General features: G+C 59.1%; 1 protein-coding gene across 12 annotated transcripts in view; it reads right to left on the reverse strand.

Annotated features, from left to right (window-relative positions):
- Nucleotides 1-1,149: 1,149 nt before the first annotated feature.
- Nucleotides 1,150-18,058, reverse strand: part of IQCE (IQ motif containing E) — a 48,173-nt gene continuing 31,264 nt past the window's right edge. For 2 of the 12 annotated variants that reach the window (XR_014839935.1, XR_014839933.1), the window contains 7 exons: nt 17,688-17,711; nt 16,482-16,592; nt 14,569-14,690; nt 13,375-13,475; nt 10,572-10,738; nt 5,375-5,464; nt 1,150-3,026 (listed from right to left, as the gene is read on the reverse strand). Coding sequence is in view for 7 of the 12 variants with exons in the window: in XM_085016326.1 (XP_084872452.1) it covers nt 7,812-7,949; nt 10,572-10,738; nt 13,375-13,475; nt 14,569-14,690; nt 16,482-16,592; nt 17,688-17,711 (663 nt within the window). In the remaining 5 variants the exon portion in view is untranslated. Of the gene's footprint in view, nt 5,465-6,218; nt 6,418-7,601; nt 7,950-8,324; nt 10,739-13,374; nt 13,476-14,568; nt 14,691-16,481; nt 16,593-17,687; nt 17,712-18,058 lie in introns of those variants that run through there. The other 10 variants (XM_085016325.1, XM_085016329.1, XM_085016326.1 and 7 more) reach the window with 7 other exon arrangements.

Raw genomic sequence — 18,058 nt, forward strand, 5'->3', positions numbered from 1 at the left:
CTGCGGGGACTGCCTGGAGGGGCTGCGCTGCGCTGCCCGCCCCCCGACCCCGCCTGTAGGCACGGCTCACACTTAGACCGCAGCGCCCCGCAAGGGACCCAGTGGCCTGTCTGTAGAATAAGGGTGATTCGAAGGCAGAGCCTGGCTTGGTGACCCAGAGGTTTGTGGTCCTGAGCTCTGAGCACCAGTGTCCGCACCTGTAAAGCGCTCAGAACGTCGGAGTGTGACCCAGTACAAGTGGGGGTGGAAGGTGGGGATCAATTTCCGTTTCTCCGCAGCCTTTGTGGAATGTTGCGTCTTTTGTCAAGACCTAGGAGAGAGACTGTGCTCTCTCCTGGCATCCTCGGGCCTGGAAATCCAGGCAGCTGCCAGAGAGGGCCGAGCGTGTACTTCGAAGCCACAGAGCCGCACTTCCTAGTGGAATATCCTCATGGCTCTTATAGGGATGGGGACTCCCCACCCCCACGACAGACAGGGGAGGCTGGAAACCCGCTGGTGCCTGGCCTCAGCACACTCCTCTCTACACAGCCCAGGGGCAATAGAGGCATCCTCTTGGCTCTAGCTTGGTATCGCCGTGGGCCATTGTTTCTGGGCCTCCTGCACTCTGAGAAACAGGTTTCCACACCCAGGGCTCTGGTGTCTGCCATGCTTGGGCTCAGCCAGCTCTGTGGCTGGGCTGGGTTCTTGCAGGCAGGGACAGCGCTGGGCCATGGCCTTCCAAGCCTGTCCATCTGCTCATCCGACTGCCCTCATTTGCCCAGTTTCCTGTGATACGTCCACGGAACCCCAGTGAGCCTCCTGCAAAGAGGCAACCACAGGACACGTGGGAAAAGTGGCCTCTGCATTGCTGTGGTTTCCACTTCCGGGTGATTCGGACACCGTCCAGTTGAGGGCTAACAGCCGGGCAGCAGACTGCACAGTCACCAAGTCCTGGCTTTGCGGTGATTCCCGTGCCCCCAGCACAAGCGTGGCAGGCGTACCAGGGTCCCCATATGGAGGCATGAGGTCCCTGAGCTCCTTTCCATGTCCCCAGAGACCTCACCAAATTGTGCATTGCCCTCTGGTAAGGCCAGACTTTATATGACGTGGTAACTCCAGTGTAAGGTGTTGAATCCTGTCCCCACCAAAGACAGGTCCAGGTCCCAAAGCTTGGTCCCTGTGACTATGATTTTATTTGGAAGTAGGGTCATTGCAGATGTGATCGAGGTAAGATGAGGTCGTCCTAGATTACAGAGGGCCCTGTCCAGGGATCCCCATCCATATGAGAGGGAAACTTGAACGTACTGCTCCGGAGATTCAGAGAAGGGGAGAGAACACCGTACAGACACAGAGGCAGAGCTCTGGGATGGAGCCGGAGCCTAGAAACAACTACTGCTTGAGGTCCCGGTGTTGGTGAGAAAATCCCGGTGGAACCGAAAAGCCCCTGTAGAAGCACGCTTTCCCGGGGTCAGGAGGACCCAGGGCTTCTGGAGTCCGACATGCGCAGCTGTTGGATCTCAGCATCTTCACTCTCGTCTTTAACCTGCAAAATGGGGTCCCGGTGCCCAGGAGGGGAAGGGATGGAGAATGCCAGGTGGCAGGGGCAGGGCACAAGGGAGACCCGCCCTCACCCTGCCCTCCTTTTGCCTGGCATGCACTAGCTGGGGCTGCAGTGGCTCTTCCTGTCTGTCCTGGGATCACTGTTGCTGGACGTTAGCCCCATTCTACAGATGGGGCAACTGAGGCCTATGGGTCAGGGGAATCACCATCCAGGCAGGGAACCCAATTCAGCCTTGTGCTGTTGGCCGCAGACCAAACGACCAGCAATAAGGATCCAAGGGGCCCTAGCAGCCAGAGAAATCAGAGAGGACTCAGTCTGCAGTGGGGGCCACTGACTGGGACACCTAAGGTCATGCCCTCAATGACTGGCCGGTGACTCAGGAGGAAGCAGCTGATGGGGAAACCGCTGGTCTTGCCCCAGCTGAGGAAGCAGGCCAGACAGTGATAAGGAGCCACAGCCTCCCATCCCCCACGCTCTGGGGACCTGCAGCCGGGGAGCCCGGAAGGACCCAGCAGGGCCCAGCCCTCATGGGCAGGAAGGACCAGCGGAGGCCCCCTGAGAACCCACACCCACGATCTCGTCCAACCCCGGCCAGGCCGTCACATCACAGAGCGGATGTAAGGGGGTTTTCGAGGCTCAGAAATGCAGAAACTTGCCCCTAATGCAAGCGGCAAACAGTTGGGCCTCAGTTTTGTTTCTGTGAAATGGAACGAAAAATGACCCCACCTCCCAGGGAGGCCGTGGGCCCCGGCTCCCTTCGGCTCCACCTTTGGGGACCATTTTTTTCTCGCACTCACCAGAGCTTCTCAGCTCCAATGCCCTGGTCTTTCATTTCTTTTTAAATTAACTACCTCCTACTCCAAGTCACAGGTCTTCTGAGCCTAGCCTTTTCATGGCTAAAAGGGGTAGAGTCCTATTTAGCTCCCAGGGATGGGTGACATATATATAGAATAACGTGACACCGCAGCGCTATTCACAACAGCCAGACGATGAGGCAACCCAAAGGGCCCTCCGCCGGCGGACGGGCCCGCGGGATGCAACGGGGAACATTATTCGGCTCTAAAAAGGAATGAAACTCTGATTATGTTGACACCCTGGAGAGAGCTTGAAAACCTGGTGCACAGGGAAAGAAGCCGGTCACAAAAGGCCACCAAGGCTACGATTCTCTTCACAGGCAGGATCCAGAACAGGCAGATCCATGGCGACTTCGGGAGGGGATGAGCTGCTGCCAGGCGCTGGGAGAGGGCGCGGGAGGGACTGCTTCGGGGGTGAGGCGTTTCCCTTCCGGGCGAGGGGAAAATTTGCAAAGAGTTATGGTGGCACACATCGTGGACATACTTAATGCCACGGAACTGCACCCTTAAAAGGGGATGAAACTGGGGGTTCCTGCGTGGCTCAGCAGGTGAAGGATCTGGAGTCGTGACCGCTGTGGCGCTGGTTACAGCTGTGGCATGGGTTGGATCCCTGGCCTGGAGACTTCCGCATGCTGCTGGTACAACCGAAAAAAAGAAAAAGATTAAACTGGTTCATGTGTATGTATTACCTTCACAAGTCCCCAAGGTGGGTTGCCGCTCCTGGGGCGCCCTGGAGGCCTCCACTCCCCAGGGAAATGGGATGCCAGCCTTTGTCGGGACTCCTTGTCCGCGTCAGCAGGAGCTTGGCCCAGAAGGGCTGTGCCCTTTGCACTGAGCCCCGCCCCGCCCCGGGCCTCTGTGAAGGAATCGCCTACCAGCCCCTCCCTGGCTCCCAGGCCTCAGAGCCATGTCCAGAGTCGCCCACATGTGCTACCCCTCTCTCCAGGAGAGGAGCAAGGCCGTGACGGTGACATATCACAGTCAGGCCCTTGTTTCCGAAACAGATGCCAGGGTGGTCTCAGAGAGCAACCCTGGCAGGCACAGGCCACCCTGGCCACTGGCTCACAGCCACCAGAGACGTGGCCGCTGACACTCCCTGTTTACAGATGGGGAAACTGAGGCTTGCCCCTGGTCACCAGCCAGGATGACCTTGGCCTGGACTCTTCTGCCTCAGGCCCAGGGACCCTTCCCCCGTCCCAGACACCCCAGCTGTTCTGCAGCGTGGGGGAGGGGGGAGCGTGAAGGAGCAGGGGGTCCCACCAGGCTTGCCTCCTCCTCTGCCCAGGGCTGCAGCCTGGCTCTGTGGGCACCGTGGACTCTGTGGGCACCCTTGGCTCTGCAGATGCCCTGCATCCCTGCTCTGCTGAGGGCCTGGGGGTGTGCAGGGCCCCTGATGGAGGGCTGGCTGGACATGTGCTCTCCATGTGAGGCTCCCCTCCCCCGACCCCAGGGGATGCACTGAGTGCTGTCCTTTTGGCGGGGGTGGCTGGGGTGGGGGGCTGGCTTCACTGGGCTCCAGTGGGCACCGGGGGTGGGCGGCATTCGCAGAGTTCCGCCCCAGCCCATGGGGCCATTGTGTGCCCTCCCAGCTGCCAGTCCTTCCACCTTCTGAAATGCAAATCTGACCCTGTCATTCTCCTGCCAACAGCCCTTCCCTGTTCCCACGGCTCCTGGGGTGAGGGCCAAACGCCTCCACAGAATGTGCGACACCCCCAGCCTCTGCTCCCTCCTGAGCTCCGTGCCCCCGCCTCAGCCTCAGCTGCCTTGGTGCCACTTCCATCTCTGGGGTGGGGTGGGGGTGGGGGCTGATGGTTTCCTATTGGGTAGAGGGGTGGGGCGGTGGGCAGCGAGTTCCTGACCCGGGGGCCATGGCCCTCTGCATGCGGTGCCCCTGGGCCTCTCCCGCCTGGGCCTGGCAAGGAACCTCAGCTGGAGTTCAGCCCACGTGGGGCCCCACACCTGGGCAGGTGGGTTATCCGGTGGCGGAGGAGGAATTTACTCCAGTGCCACAGAGCCCAGCCTGGCTGAGAGACAGACTTGCAAACAGAAGAAACACACCTTGATCTCGTGCACCCTGCCTTCCTCTCTCCGTGCCTGGCATGCTGCAAACGTGCAGCAAATGTTAAAACACACGAGCTGGTTTTGCAAGAACACAAAGAAAGGAGAGAGTGGTCCCAACGAGTGTCTCAGCGGCGGGGCCAGCTTGGCGGGAGGACATTCCTGGCTGGGAAACAGCTTGTGTGAGGGGCCAGCTGAGGTAGGGCCTCCTGTTTCTGGAAACAGCGGCAGTGTCTGGCTGGAGAGGGGACAGTGGGCCATGCTGGGGCGTGGAGGGCATCCAGGGGGCCACGTGCAATCTAAACGAGTCTGTTGAGTGAGGGGCAAAGGTGTATGTTTCCCAGGCCGGTGATGCAATTCGAGCTGCAGCTGCGACCGATGCCACAGCTGCAACACCACCAGATCCTTAAACCACTGCACTGGGGTGGGGATGGAACTTGGGCCACTACAGAGACTGTGCTGGATCCTTAACCTCCTGCACCACAGTGGGAACTCCTGTTCCCACTGACTCTAAACCAAGGACCACGGAGGCAGTAGGGGGAGGAGGACCAAAGGGCCTGATGCTGGAGGGAGATGAGGAACAGGGAGGAGAAGGCGGGCCATCCCACTGGATCTATCCTCTTCTTCCTTAGTAACTGGATCTCCCATTTTTATTGAAAGTATGCCCATCTAGAATAAAAGACATTTCTAAGCTTCCTTGTAGTTGCTTGTGCAACTAACTCTGTTCTGACCAATGGGATATGGGTGGAGCTGTCCTCAAGGGAAGACACGCCTTTTTCTTCCTTCCTTCCTGTGGGCTGGAATGTAGACGTTGTGACTGGAGCCCAAGCAGCCACTTTGGACCGTGAGGTCTTGTGTTCAGGAGGGGATGAAACACTAAGAGCACAGATCTCTGAACATCATCCGTTGCCCCATACCGTACCTGCACTGCTTTCCTCGGGACTTTGGTAACTTCCAACTTGTTTGGGATGTTGTTATTTTGGGTGTTCTCACACTCCGGCCAGACCTAAGTCTAACAAACAGAAGGAGGGGCTGGAGAAGGGACTAGGCTGTAGAGGGACCAGCTGTCACCAGGCTGAGTGGACCAGGCCCTCTGAGATGGGATGGCAGCAGGTGAGGCTATTAGCAGCGGCTCCCCACCGTTTCTAGAAGCTGCCCCAGCCCACCTACCCCCGGGCTTTCCGGCTTTCATTCCCTCTACGTGGGGCCCCGGCCGGAAGGGAAAGGCTGGGGGGGCGGACTGAATGGAAGCCCAGGAGCCCTGGCACACATCGGCCCCTCTGCTTTGAGTCCCAGGCTGTTCTGGGCTTAATTAACGAATAGCTCGGGGCACCCCCCCTCCCTGTATTCAGAAAGGACTCGGCACCATGGAAACGTCCCCCAGGTCCCCTGGGCAGGCCCCGTCTAATGGGGCCACCCTTGTGGGTTGTAGCTGCCGGGCGGTTCTGGGATAATGGAAGGCGCTGGCCAAAGGCCATTAGCTGGCGCCCAAGCAAAGCGAAACAGACCCGTTCCCCACGCCCACATTCATGTTCTGAAACCAACAGCAGCTAGAAGAAGCCGGAGATTTAGATTCTGGCGTTTTTTCCCCCTATATGCCCCTGTGATTTTGAGGAATCTCATATTTAAAACCATCTTATCAGGGACCGGGGGGGTTACTCCCCATTGTCAGCCTTTAAAGGCTCACACGCTCCTTGCAGGCCAGGCTGGGCTCCACTTCAAAGTGTTTGGATGGAGTTCCCTTCACGGCTCAGCAGTTAACGAACCTGACTAGCATCCATGAGGTTGCAGGTTCAATCCCTGGCCTCGTTCCGTGGGTTAAGCATCCGGCGTTACCCTGAGCTGTGGTGTAGGTGTCGCAGACGAGGCTTGGATCCTGCGTGGCTGTGGCTCTGGCGTAGGCCAGCAGCTGTAGCTCCTATTCGACCCCTGGCCTGGGAACCTCCACATGCTGCAGGTGCGGCCCTAAAAAGCAAAAAACAAAAAAAAGTTTGTGCACGTGTGTATGCACGTGTCCACACGTGCATGCCTTCCTGCCGGCTTTCCCTCTGCTGGGTGGAGGCTGGGGGCATGGCGGGTGCATACTCTGGTCTCCTCTCAGCAGCTCCAGCTAAGACCACCTCCCGCCGCCCCCAAAGGCAACATCCCAGGACAGCAGGTGGCAGCAGGCTTGTGGCCGGGCTAAGCGTCTGAGGGACTCTGCTCACCACTGTCACAGCCTCCTCCAGGCCAACCAGCTCCTCTGAAAGCGCCAAGCCTTCCAGAGGAACCATTCGCCAAGGATACACACAGAGATCAGGGCGCAGAGAGGGGCTCGGGCAAGTGCTGGAGCCAACAAACCCGTCCCTGTAAGGGCTTCAGCCGAGTTCGAGGGCCCGGCAAGCAGCCGCATGCACGCAAAGCCACAGGTGCACCTTGCGCTACAAACTATTGGGAAACAATATTTTTGCAGAAGTTGGGAGTTCCCATTGTGGCGCAGCAGAAGCGAATCCAACTAGGAACCATGATGTTGCGGGTTTGATCCCTGGCCTCGCTTAGGGGGTTCAGGATCCAGCGTTGCCATGAGCTGGGGTGTAGATGGCAGATGCGGCTCGGATCTGGCGTTGCTGTGGCTCTGGCATAAGCTGGTGGCCACAGCTCCGATTAGACCCCTAGACTGGAAACCTCCATATGCCGTGGGTGCAGTCCTAAAAGGACAGAAAGACCAAAAAATATGCAGATTTTTGCAGAAGTCAACTTTTTGAGGGGTCACTGGCATCTGTTTGACTCCTAATTATTTCCTCCCTGCTCCAATCCCAAATTAAGTAGCATTGGGGGAAACACCCCTCCCCCATTTCCCTTTCTTTCTTCTTTTTTCTTTTTCATCTTACTTTTAGGGCCACACCCACAGCATGTGGAGGTTCCAGGATAGTGGTGGAATCAGAGCTGTAGCCACCGTCCCTGCACCACAGCCAGAGCAACGCGGGATCTGAGCCGCGTCTGCAACCTACACCACAGCTCATGAGAACACCGGATGCTTAATGCACTGAGCGAGGCCTGGGATCGAACCTGCATCCTCATGGATGCTAGTCAGATTCGTTTCTGCTGAGCCACGACGGGACCTCCCCCATTTCCCTTTCTTGAGCCTCAAGAAAGGGCATCAAGACAGATACCCTGAAAAACAACTTTTATTTACAAAGGCCAATAGGGAGCAGCACAGGGGGAAGACCTTATCCCTTCTGAGATTCATGTACGAGTCACGCATAAGGCGAGAATATTACTAAACACAAACGTGGAAGACCAGCGAGTCCACCACCTCCGACCACGGCCACCCGACGGTTCTCATTCCAACTCTGAGATGCGCATTCTTTCAAGGAGGCTCATTCTGCAGGAGCAGCTGCCAAAAGACCCGTGGGAACTCTGGAGGTCAGCACCTGGAGAAGTCGCCCGACACCCCTGGCTGGTTTGTGTGTCCACTCTCCCGTCCTCGGAATCTCTGAGCCACACGAGAGCAAACCCTGCTTCCAAAACCACAGGAGGGGTTTGACTTGGCCCACACGGGTTCTAATGGAACTGAAATTTTATCCTGATCTTATAGGTGTATAGGGCTTTCTGCAGAGGGTTCTTTGTTTCTTTCTTTCTTTTTAAATTTTTTAGTCTTTTCTAGGCCCGCAACTGCAGCATATGGAGGTTCCCAGGTTAGGGGTCTAATCGGAGCTGTAGCTGCCAGCCTACACCACAGCCACAGCAACGCGGGATCCGAGCCGCATCTGCAACCTACACCATAGCTCACGGCAACACCAGATCCTTAACCCACGGAGCGAGGCCAGGGATCAAACCCGCAACCTCATGGTTCCCAGTCGATTCATTAACCATTGAGCCATGACGGGAACTCCTGCAGAGGGTATTTATTTCTTAAAAAATGAAGCAGAGCCCTGCAGTCTCGCCCCGTAGGTGGGAGCTTGGTGGCTGACCGTTTCCTGGTGCAACTGGTGTTTTTGGCTGGGATGAGCCTTCTGGTCTGTCTGGTGGGGCAGCGCCACAGAGACAGGCGCAGGGGAAGGTGCCTCTCGGCCCCAGGCCCTGCTCCCGTCCCTCCCTGTGCTGTTCCTGCAGCCGCGGGTCCTGCACGCAAGCCGGGCACCTGGCCTTCTCCAGGGAACAGATCACACAGTGAGGGTCGCAGAGCTGCCGCAAAGGGCATGGGACCTTGGACATCGGCCGAGGTCGCCGCCTTGAGGGGCGTCATCTCCCGAGGGGGCTCCAGTTCACTTTTCCTAGATCAGCCCTGCCGGAGCCAACGAGCAGAGGCAGGCAAATGCTCACCTGTACACTGCTTGGGGGTACCTGCTTGGAAACCTCAGGTCCACGAGCTGACCTAGCCGTTCTCAGCGGTGCCTGTGGCCCGGCCCCTGCAGGTCGCAGTGCACAGGGCGCTTCCTCCAGGTCCAGGCAGGGCGGCCCTGCCCGGGATCTACTGGCCGCAGGACCCAGACAGTAAGGAGGAATGCAGAAAGGCCAGTTTTTGAATGGGGCGGGGGGAGAAGCGGCCCCCTGGGGACATGCAGGCCCAAGGTCATGGCCCCCTGGGTGCCTTACTGGGTGGACGGGTGTCTACAGGCCTTGGGCTGAGCCAACAGCCCGAAGAGGAACAGACTCAGTGCAGGAGACAGGGATCAGCAAGGAACTCAGGCAAGTCAGCACTCAGTCCCGAGGGAGACGAGAGAACAGACGGACCTGGCAGCTCACAGACCAAATAAAGAACGACCCCCACAAGCCTGGCCCCCCGGCCGAACTTTCTTCCGCTCCCTGTATGAAGAGCAGCTGTGTGGAGAGGCGCTAGGTGGGACCCAGCGAGACTCAGGCTGGGGGACCCCTCCCTCTCCCACGGGACAGGGCCCCTCCTGGCCACGCGCCTCGCGAGTGCCGCGCCAGAAGCTTCTGACCACTGTGAGGAGGGCCCGGGAGCCGCCCGGAAGGACGAGTCTGAGCTGGGCTCCCTGAATTTCAACATCAGAAGGGCCGCCGCACTGCCAGGGTTCTGGGGTCCCCCTGTGGGGAGGGGGAGGGTCACCCAGCGAGCGAACCATCCCTAGAGTTCAGGCCACAAGCGAGCTTTGCACCCTCGGCTCTCCCCTGTGGTGCCAGCCGTCCCGGGATGCTCAGGCGACGGTCCGGCACCAGGCCTGGGGTGGGGGTGGGGTCTAGGTGCCCTTAGGCTGCCACCCAAGCCTGGGCTCTTCCTTTCCACCCATCAGGAAGGGCTAACCTCAGACAGAGAACCAGAACCAGCTGCTGGAAGGACCTCTGTGCCACACCCGTGGGGCTGGGCCTGCACCCAGCGAAGGTGGGGGGCCTTTCCCTCCCTTCACCCCCTGGGCCGCCCCGCAGGGGCCGTAGCACCTGCCCCTGGGCTTGGGGAACAACCTCGTGCTGCATGTTTCCAAAGCAGACCTGATGCTGCTTCTGTGGTTATAATTGGGTATTTTGTTGACTTAATCTACTCAGCGACAAAATCCATCACCAGACTCCTTGCTGGAACAGCAGCTCTTGGGGACAGTGCCCCCAGGGGTTGGGGAAGATGACGGAAGACAGATCTGTGTGGTGAGGGGCAGGAGGGGGAACCCCAGGAACCCGAACCCGCTTGGGGACCCCGACGACATTCATCTCGTAGCTTCTGAAACGGCCAAGTTTTGTCTCGGGGCTGCGGGGGCCCACCCACTGCAGGCCTGGGTGCTCGCCCTTCCCAAAGGCACAGCTTCCAAAAAGAGTGGCTGGCTTGCCTGCCGGGCTGCCGCCAGAGCAGGTGCCAGCTGGGGGGGGGCTGTCGAGGAGCAGGGGGAGGGGGAGAAGGGGCACCACCATCCAGGTGAAGCCGCTCCGCCCAGTCTCGGCCAAAGGCCCCAGGAGAAGGTGTTTTTGCGGGGCTCCCTGGCGGCCCCCCCAGTCTGTCTGGCACTAAAGACCATGGGGTGCGGACAAGGCGACCACTTTCCAAAGAGAAAGGCCTCTGGGACCCTAAACAAACAAGCAAACAGGTAACACGCAAAAGAACCCCAGGGGAGGGTTAAACGGGTGGTGTTCTTTCCCTAACTGGGTAAGTTCCTTTCCAGTGGTGGCTACTTGTCCTCTAGCCTAACCTGACGGAGCATCGCCGCACCGGGGCAACGAGCAGAGGCCTGGGGCCGCGAGGCGCTTCTCTTCGCGGGCAGAGGCACAGCTAAGACGATCTCGTCCGAGTCGTCGGAGTTCACTTCCTCGGCGGCAGGGGGAGGCCCCGCGGGCGGCTGCCCCGGGGGAGGGGGCTCTGTGGAAACAGAAAGGAAGCAGAGACAGGGAGGGAGGTCACAGCTCCGGAGCCACCTGACGCCGTGCCCCAACGCCAGCCTCGTGACACCTGCCTCCGCCTCGAAGCTCAGCACCAGCATGCTGGCCTTTTTCCAAAAGCAAAGCACCTGCAACAGGGGAAGGCTGGCCAGCACCGAGGAGACTCAGGCCCGGGGCAGGAATTCTCCATCACGCTCCCAGCAGTGTCCGGGAGGCTGGGCCCGGGGGGCCGGCTGTGATTCGTGGGCGCCAGCTTCCTTGGAGGGACACGCGACCTTTCAGAGTGCACGCCCCCCACAGGGGGCTGGGGGCCGGGGCCGGGGACCGGGCCTTGACACGCCAGCACCCAGTGACCCCCTACCAGCTTTCCAACAGTGGACTCCGCACCCCCCCAGCCCCTGCAACGTTCTTCTCACACAACCAAACTCTCCAAATCCCATAATCGACGCTGGTTGGGATGCCATCTCCAGACCCAGCATCACCCCAAGGGGCCACGGGGACAAGAAGCAGGTCCCCGCTGGGCCTGGGGCCCGGGAAGAGGGCTCTGCTCTTACTGTTTCAGAGAGTTAAAAAAAAAAAAAAAAAAAAAGAGAACCAATCACTGATTCAAGATAAAAGAGGGAAGGAAATTACACTCTGTGCTGCTGATATTGTAACTGTATCAGCTTTTTTTTTTTTTTCCTGTTACTTTCAAGAAAATTATGAAAGGGGAACCTTATGAAATTAAAAACATCAGTTTTCAAGGATAGCTTCAGTGTTTTCCCTTTAAAAACACTTCCGCAATCAGCTCCAACAAGGGCTTGATGGCCCCTTGTCACAGAGACCGGTTCCTTGTGTAGACAAGAGCTGAGGGTCTGAACACCTTCCGATGGTCCCTTCTGGGCAGCAGGACGGGCTGCCGCTTTAAAATGACATGCATTTCACGAGAGCAGGAAAAGGTAGCGTAAAGAGACATTTAGCCCTGCTCAGAGAATCTAAAGGTCACCAAACAGAGCGTCTGGTGAAATCAGACTGAAACGGGTTTTTGGAGAATAATGTGCAGCCTTTGGGGAGCTGGAACGTTCTAGGGCGGCCCCTGCGCTCCCCGCATCCGCCCATCTTTCCTTTAAATCCCAGGGCTGCTGATCGCTCTTTGCTGGGCTTTGCAAGTGAAAGCAGAGCCTTTGGAGAGAAGAGCAAAGTTCAAAGTTCGCCAGCTCTGGCAAAGCGAGAGAAGGCGGTGAATTGGAGACAGTGCAGTTTCCCACGCGGTGATGATTTCAGGTCAGAAGGGCAGTGACCCCCACACCCCCCAGGGCAGGGCGGCGGGGCTGCCGGCTTCCCGGGCCCCATGGCCTGGGCGCTTCATCCTCAGGGGCCGGCCCCTCCCTGGCCTCGGCGCTGCTCCCGTCGCTGTGGTCCTGCCCTGAACTGACAGGCGAGCCAGAGGCTCCCGCCTGCGCAGGCTCGCCCACCCACGCGTCTTCCCACCCTCACACCTTTGGTTCAGAAAAACTGCTTCCTCCTGCGGTTTCTCCTTGATCTGAAGCCCCAGTCCCTGCCCGTACCTGCCCTTCTCTGACTCCGTCTTTGCAGCCTCAGCCCTGCAAGCCCTTGCCTGCAAGGTTCTCCAGGGCCAAGTGCAACCGTGTTGAGCCTGCCCGCCACGCTCACGACCACCGCGCTTCCTGCTCTAGGGACAGTCCAAGAGCTCAGAACACATCTCGAGCCCCACACACAGTCCGGGCAACTGCAGATGGCTTCGCAGGTACCCTTCGGGCTAGGAAGGGCCGGAAGCAGTCAGACCCACAGATGTCAGGACTGAAAGCGAAGCTCAAGGGACCTCTCTCCATGCTTCGTCTTACACGTGAGGAGTCGAGGCCCGGAGGGGACCCCCCCTCCCAGTCCACAGTGGGCAGGGCTGGACCCGGGCCACACCCGGGGTTGTGGCGGCCCTGCCCATTCCAGGGCTTCTCCACGGACTGTTACTGGATCTTAATGAAGCAGAAAAGGAAACACAAGCAAAGTTTTACTTAAAACCAACAAACAGGAGAAATACGGGCGCAAGGGCGGGCAACCACCTTGCTGCAATGAGAGTGAGAATAAAAATCAGAGCCACGAAGCTCCAACTGCACGGCCTGTGGAAATGATGGCACAGGCCGCTGTCACCCACTCTGGCGCTAGCTCCAGCTTGGTGAGTGCCAGGGGGTGCCTTAGGGGCCCGTCTCTTTCCCCCACAACCCATGGGACAAAGGACAAAGCTGTGACAGGGAGGCTTGGCCACGGTACCTCCCGGCTGAAGCACTACTCAGCTTGCAGGGGGTTGCATGGGACAAGCTCCTTTGGCTCAAACCTTGGAAGGCCAGCGGCCCCTCGTGTGAAATCCAAAATGAAATGGGGAGCTCCCGTCCCAGCGCAGCAGAAACGAATCTGACTCGTACCCATGAGGTTGCAGGTTGGCTCCCTGGCCTCGCTCAGTGGGTTAAGGACCCGGCGTTGCCGTGAGCTGGGGTGTAGGTCACAGATCTAGTGTGGCTGTGGCCAGCAGCTGTGGCTCCGATTCGACCCCTATCCTGGGAACCTCCATATGCCGTGGGTGCGGTCCTAAAAAGCTAAAAAAAAAAAAAAAGAAATTACCGGGAGAAGCCTCTGGAAAGGGTGGAGCGGAGGGCTCGTCCTGCAGGGTCCATGCGGATCTCTCAGTAAACGTGGCGGTGGTAGTTCTTGCACCGGCAGCACTGGGAAAAAGAGAGAAGCTAGCTGATTCTGATCTAAGTGAAGGCTACCGCTGGGCTCACTGGTTTGCTAAAGGCACCTGCCCTGGGGAGGTGTCTGGCACCGCCAGCCACACGCCAGACGCGGGCTGGGTCCTGAGACAGGCTGGCTGGGAGGGGCCTGGGTGTGTCCTTTCCACCCCCTGGCCACGGCTGGCTGTGCCAGGGCCGGCCCCTGACCTGAGCTCAGCCCCTGACCCCTCCCAGGTTACATGGAGTCCAGACCCCGAGATCCTGACTCAGTCTCTCTCTTTCTCTCTTTCTTTGCTGTGCTCGGGACATGATGAAGTTCCCAGGTCAGGAACTGAACCTGCACCACAGCAGTGACCTGAGCCACAGCAGTGACAATGCCGGATCCTTAATCCACTGAGCCACAGGGAGCTCCAGTCTGTCTCTCCTTTTGCAGAGAGAAATTGGAGACATCACAGCAATGGGTGGCTGCCGCTTCTGCCACACGGACCGAGCAGCAGGTGTCTGCGCGAGAGGGGGGCTGCGGCTGGAGGGCAGAGAGCAGCCCCGGGGCAGGGGGAAGGGAAGCCTGGCTCTGGCCCCTCCTGGACCCCTGTCCCCTGGGAGGGGCTCTCTCAGCCTCGCTGCAAATCCACACTCTGCCCGAGTCAACTTATATGGGCTTCTGAACTGCTGCAGCCAGGACACTGTCCCGACTAAGCTGCGGGAGACCCAGCAGGAATGGTGCCGCTGACAGTGAGGGTGTGGCTGCAGGAAGGCCTCTGATAACACCCTGAACACCTGAACATGTGTCATAGTCCCGTATCCTTCAGCAAGGGGCAGGGCTTGGGACAGGCGGAGGAGAGCCAGTGCGCAGACGGATGGTCCCGGAACTGCGCAGGTCTCACCCGCTCCGTGTCCTCCCAGCCACAGGAGAACGGTTCTAAAGAGGCCTCGTCCCGGGGACCAGAACCTGTGGCCCACCCACCTGTGTGGCGGGGGTGTCACTTACCTTCTGGCGTCGCGCCCGGGGCCTGGGCGCTCGCTACGGCCTGTCTGGCACTGCCCTGTGATGCAGAACAGAGAGGGGCCCGCCAGGTGCGCTTACCTGTGCCTGGCCCGTGCCAGGTGTGCCCGGAAGACAGACTGGATGATGGTAATGGCCTCTTCTTGCCCTGGGTCACCCCCGGCCTGGACGTCGGGGCTCGGGACGAGAGGCCGTGGAGGGTCCTGTGGCACAGAGAGGACAAACCGTCTGAGGCTCTGCCACCTTCCACATGTGGCACGAACGCCGCCCTGGCCCCTCAGTCCAGGGGAGAGCACGGTTCCCGTTCAGGCTGCCCTGGTCACTACCCTCAGCAGTTTCTGAGGGCAGGTTGTCTCTTAGACCCCAAAGATTCTGGAAGTGTCTTTGCTATGTTTTATTTTATTTTTGTCTTTTCATACCCATGGCATATGGAGGTTCCCAGGCTAGGGGTTGAATTGGAACTACCGCTGCCGGCCTACGCCACAGCCAGAGCAACGTGGGATCCGAGCCGCATCCGAGACCCACACCACAGCTCAAAGAAATGCCGGATCCTTAACCCACAGAGCAAGGCCAGGGATCGAACCCACGTCCTCACACATGCTAGTCGGGTTCGTTGCTGCTACGCCACAGTGGGAATCCCGCCTTGGCTGTGTTTAAGGCCGAGTCTACACTGCGAGGTGGGCCCGCCTTGGCTGTGTTTAAGGCCGTGTCTACACTGCGAGGTGGGCCCGCCTTGGCTGTGTTTAAGGCCGTGTCTACACTGCGAGGTGGGCCCGCCTTGGCTGTGTTTAAGGCCGAGTCTACACTGCGAGGTGGGCCCGCCTTGGCTGTGTTTAAGGCCGAGTCTACACTGCGAGGTGGGCCCGCCTTGGCTGTGTTTAAGGCCGTGTCTACACTGCGAGGTGGGCCCGCCTTGGCTGTGTTTAAGGCCGTGTCTACACTGCGAGGTGGGCCCGCCTTGGCTGTGTTTAAGGCCGTGTCTACACTGCGAGGTGGGCCCGCCTTGGCTGTGTTTAAGGCCGAGTCTACACTGCGAGGTGGGCCCGCCTTGGCTGTGTTTAAGGCCGTGTCTACACTGCGAGGTGGGCCCGCCTTGGCTGTGTTTAAGGCCGTGTCTACACTGCGAGGTGGGCCCGCCTTGGCTGTGTTTAAGGCCGAGTCTACACTGCGAGGTGGGCCCGCCTTGGCTGTGTTTAAGGCCGTGTCTACACTGCGAGGTGGGCCCGCCTTGGCTGTGTTTAAGGCCGTGTCTACACTGCGAGGTGGGCCCGCCTTGGCTGTGTTTAAGGCCGTGTCTACACTGCGAGGTGGGCCCGCCTTGGCTGTGTTTAAGGCCGAGTCTACACTGCGAGGTGGGCCCGCCTTGGCTGTGTTTAAGGCCGAGTCTACACTGCGAGGTGGGCCCGCCTTGGCTGTGTTTAAGGCCGTGTCTACACTGCGAGGTGGGCCCGCCTTGGCTGTGTTTAAGGCCGAGTCTACACTGCGAGGTGGGCCCGCCTTGGCTGTGTTTAAGGCCGTGTCTACAGTGTGAGGTGGGCCCGCCTTGGCTGTGTTTAAGGCCGTGTCTACACTGCGAGGTGGGCCCGCCTTGGCTGTGTTTAAGGCCGTGTCTACACTGCGAGGTGGGCCCGCCTTGGCTGTGTTTAAGGCCGAGTCTACACTGCGAGGTGGACCCGCCTTGGCTGTGTTTAAGGCCGTGTCTACACTGCGAGGTGGACCCGCCTTGGCTGTGTTTAAGGCCGTGTCTACACTGCGAGGCGGACAGAGTGCTTGATGTTTCTCAACATCCACAGCATCTGCCTGAAGCGAAACCCAGATGGAGCCATGCTAGCTGCAGCCTGGCCGGTAGGCGCTGCACAACGGGGGGCAGGCAGACCCGGGCAAGGCGGGGCATGCGGAGCCAGGGGTGCAGCGCTCGACCTGGGGCTCAGGCGTGAGAAGAAACGGAGAGAGGGCACCAGAACTTAGGATGCGTGCAGCCCTCTGAGGGTTACCTGGCGGGGAGGGCTTGGCACGCTGGGGGGTTCTGAGCCGCACGCTCTGCTCGACAACAGCTTCACCCGTGCTAGATGCCCCCTGAAAGCCGCCTGCAGCACCACAGCCGCCTGGCAGGAGATGAGAGAGGGGTGGGTGTCAGTGGATTAACGGGATTCCAGAGGGAAAAGCTCCAGCAGGGGAGAGGGTGACTCCCCTTCGTCCTGCACAGGCCCGGGGACGCCGTGCCTCCCACGGTGAGAAACACACCAATCACGCCCAACCTCGGGGACAAACAGGCCCAAGCGCCCCGAGCCACCGTGAACCAAATCTTGGAATAAATGAATTGTCTGTTAAATGCTCTTACATTGAGCCGCTGACTTTACCCTGCATTAACGCACAGTTACGTTTTCATGTTGAGATGGTTATTCCATGTCGGGATAGTAATTCCATGCTTTCCACGTTTGTCTTCCAAAATCAAGCGGGGTAAAGCAGGATCTCAAACTATCACCAAGAATTATTTGTCCTTCAACCTTGATCTAAAACGATTTTATTTTTTGTCTGTCTTTTCACCCGTGGCATATGGAGGTTCCCAGGCTAGGGGTCTAATTGGACCTACAGCTGCCGGCCTCCACCACAGCCACAGCCATGCCAGATCTGAGCCTGGAGGCACCGGGGCAGCAAGTGCAAAGGCCCCGTGGCAGGAATGGCCTGGACAGTTTCAAGGACGCCAGAGATGCCCCCAGACCGAGCAAGGCTGGAGAGGGGCCCCAGGAGCGTCTCAGGTAGGGTTTTGGGGAATAACCCTGGGTTTTGCTCTGCGCGTGAGAGGGGGTCATTGTGGAGGGATGTGGTTTGACATTTAAGAATGTCCGCCTGCGGCTGTGTGGGGAAGAGGCCGTCACGGGCAGAGCAGAAGCAGGGCGGCCGGCAGCTGAGGTCTGCACCGGCAGCTCTTGGGCGTTGGCAACACACCAGCTGGCCCTTCGCTCTGCCGTGCCCTCCTCTCCCGGGGCAGCCATACCATCTCCCTCCCCCAGGATTTCCTTCCTCTCTCTCCAGCCCAGTCCTTAACTGGCTGAGCCACCAGGGAACTCCCGGCTTGTCTGTCTTAGTGTCTGTCTCCCAAGGGCCCACACTTGCTTGACCCAGAACTGATGACCAAGAGAAGCCGTGGTGAAAGAAAGACGGACGATTGGGTGAATTGTGAAATAAAACTTGCTCACCTCATCCAGAGCAGCCTTCTTCTTCTGAAATAAAGAGATAAATTATAAGTGACGGCGAGGATGAAGTTTTTGCAATAGGGTTCGTTTCTTGACCCTGCCCGCCACGGTCAACCAGCCACAGGAACACGGAGTCGGGGCGCCCTCCCCTCACCGAGAGCCCCTCCCCAACGCCCTCCCCGTGTTCCACGTGCGGCCTCCTGCCCACCCACCCACCCTGTTCCGGAATCTTCAGCTGCGTACATTCTGCCTCCCCTCCACTTTCCTACATGTCAATTGCAGGTGGCACAGAGCCTGGCAAAGGGACCCGGGAAGTATGTGAGGATGTGGGCAACAGAGGGGCCCCTGCTGCTGCACGTGTCTCCATCTGGCCA

The sequence above is a fragment of the Sus scrofa genome, chromosome 3 (assembly GCF_054392235.1).
Source record: "Sus scrofa isolate SSC_HxYL_T2T_F1_AM1 chromosome 3, Sscrofa_HxYL_maternal_Yorkshire_Landrace_v2.0, whole genome shotgun sequence".
NCBI lineage: Eukaryota > Metazoa > Chordata > Mammalia > Artiodactyla > Suidae > Sus > Sus scrofa.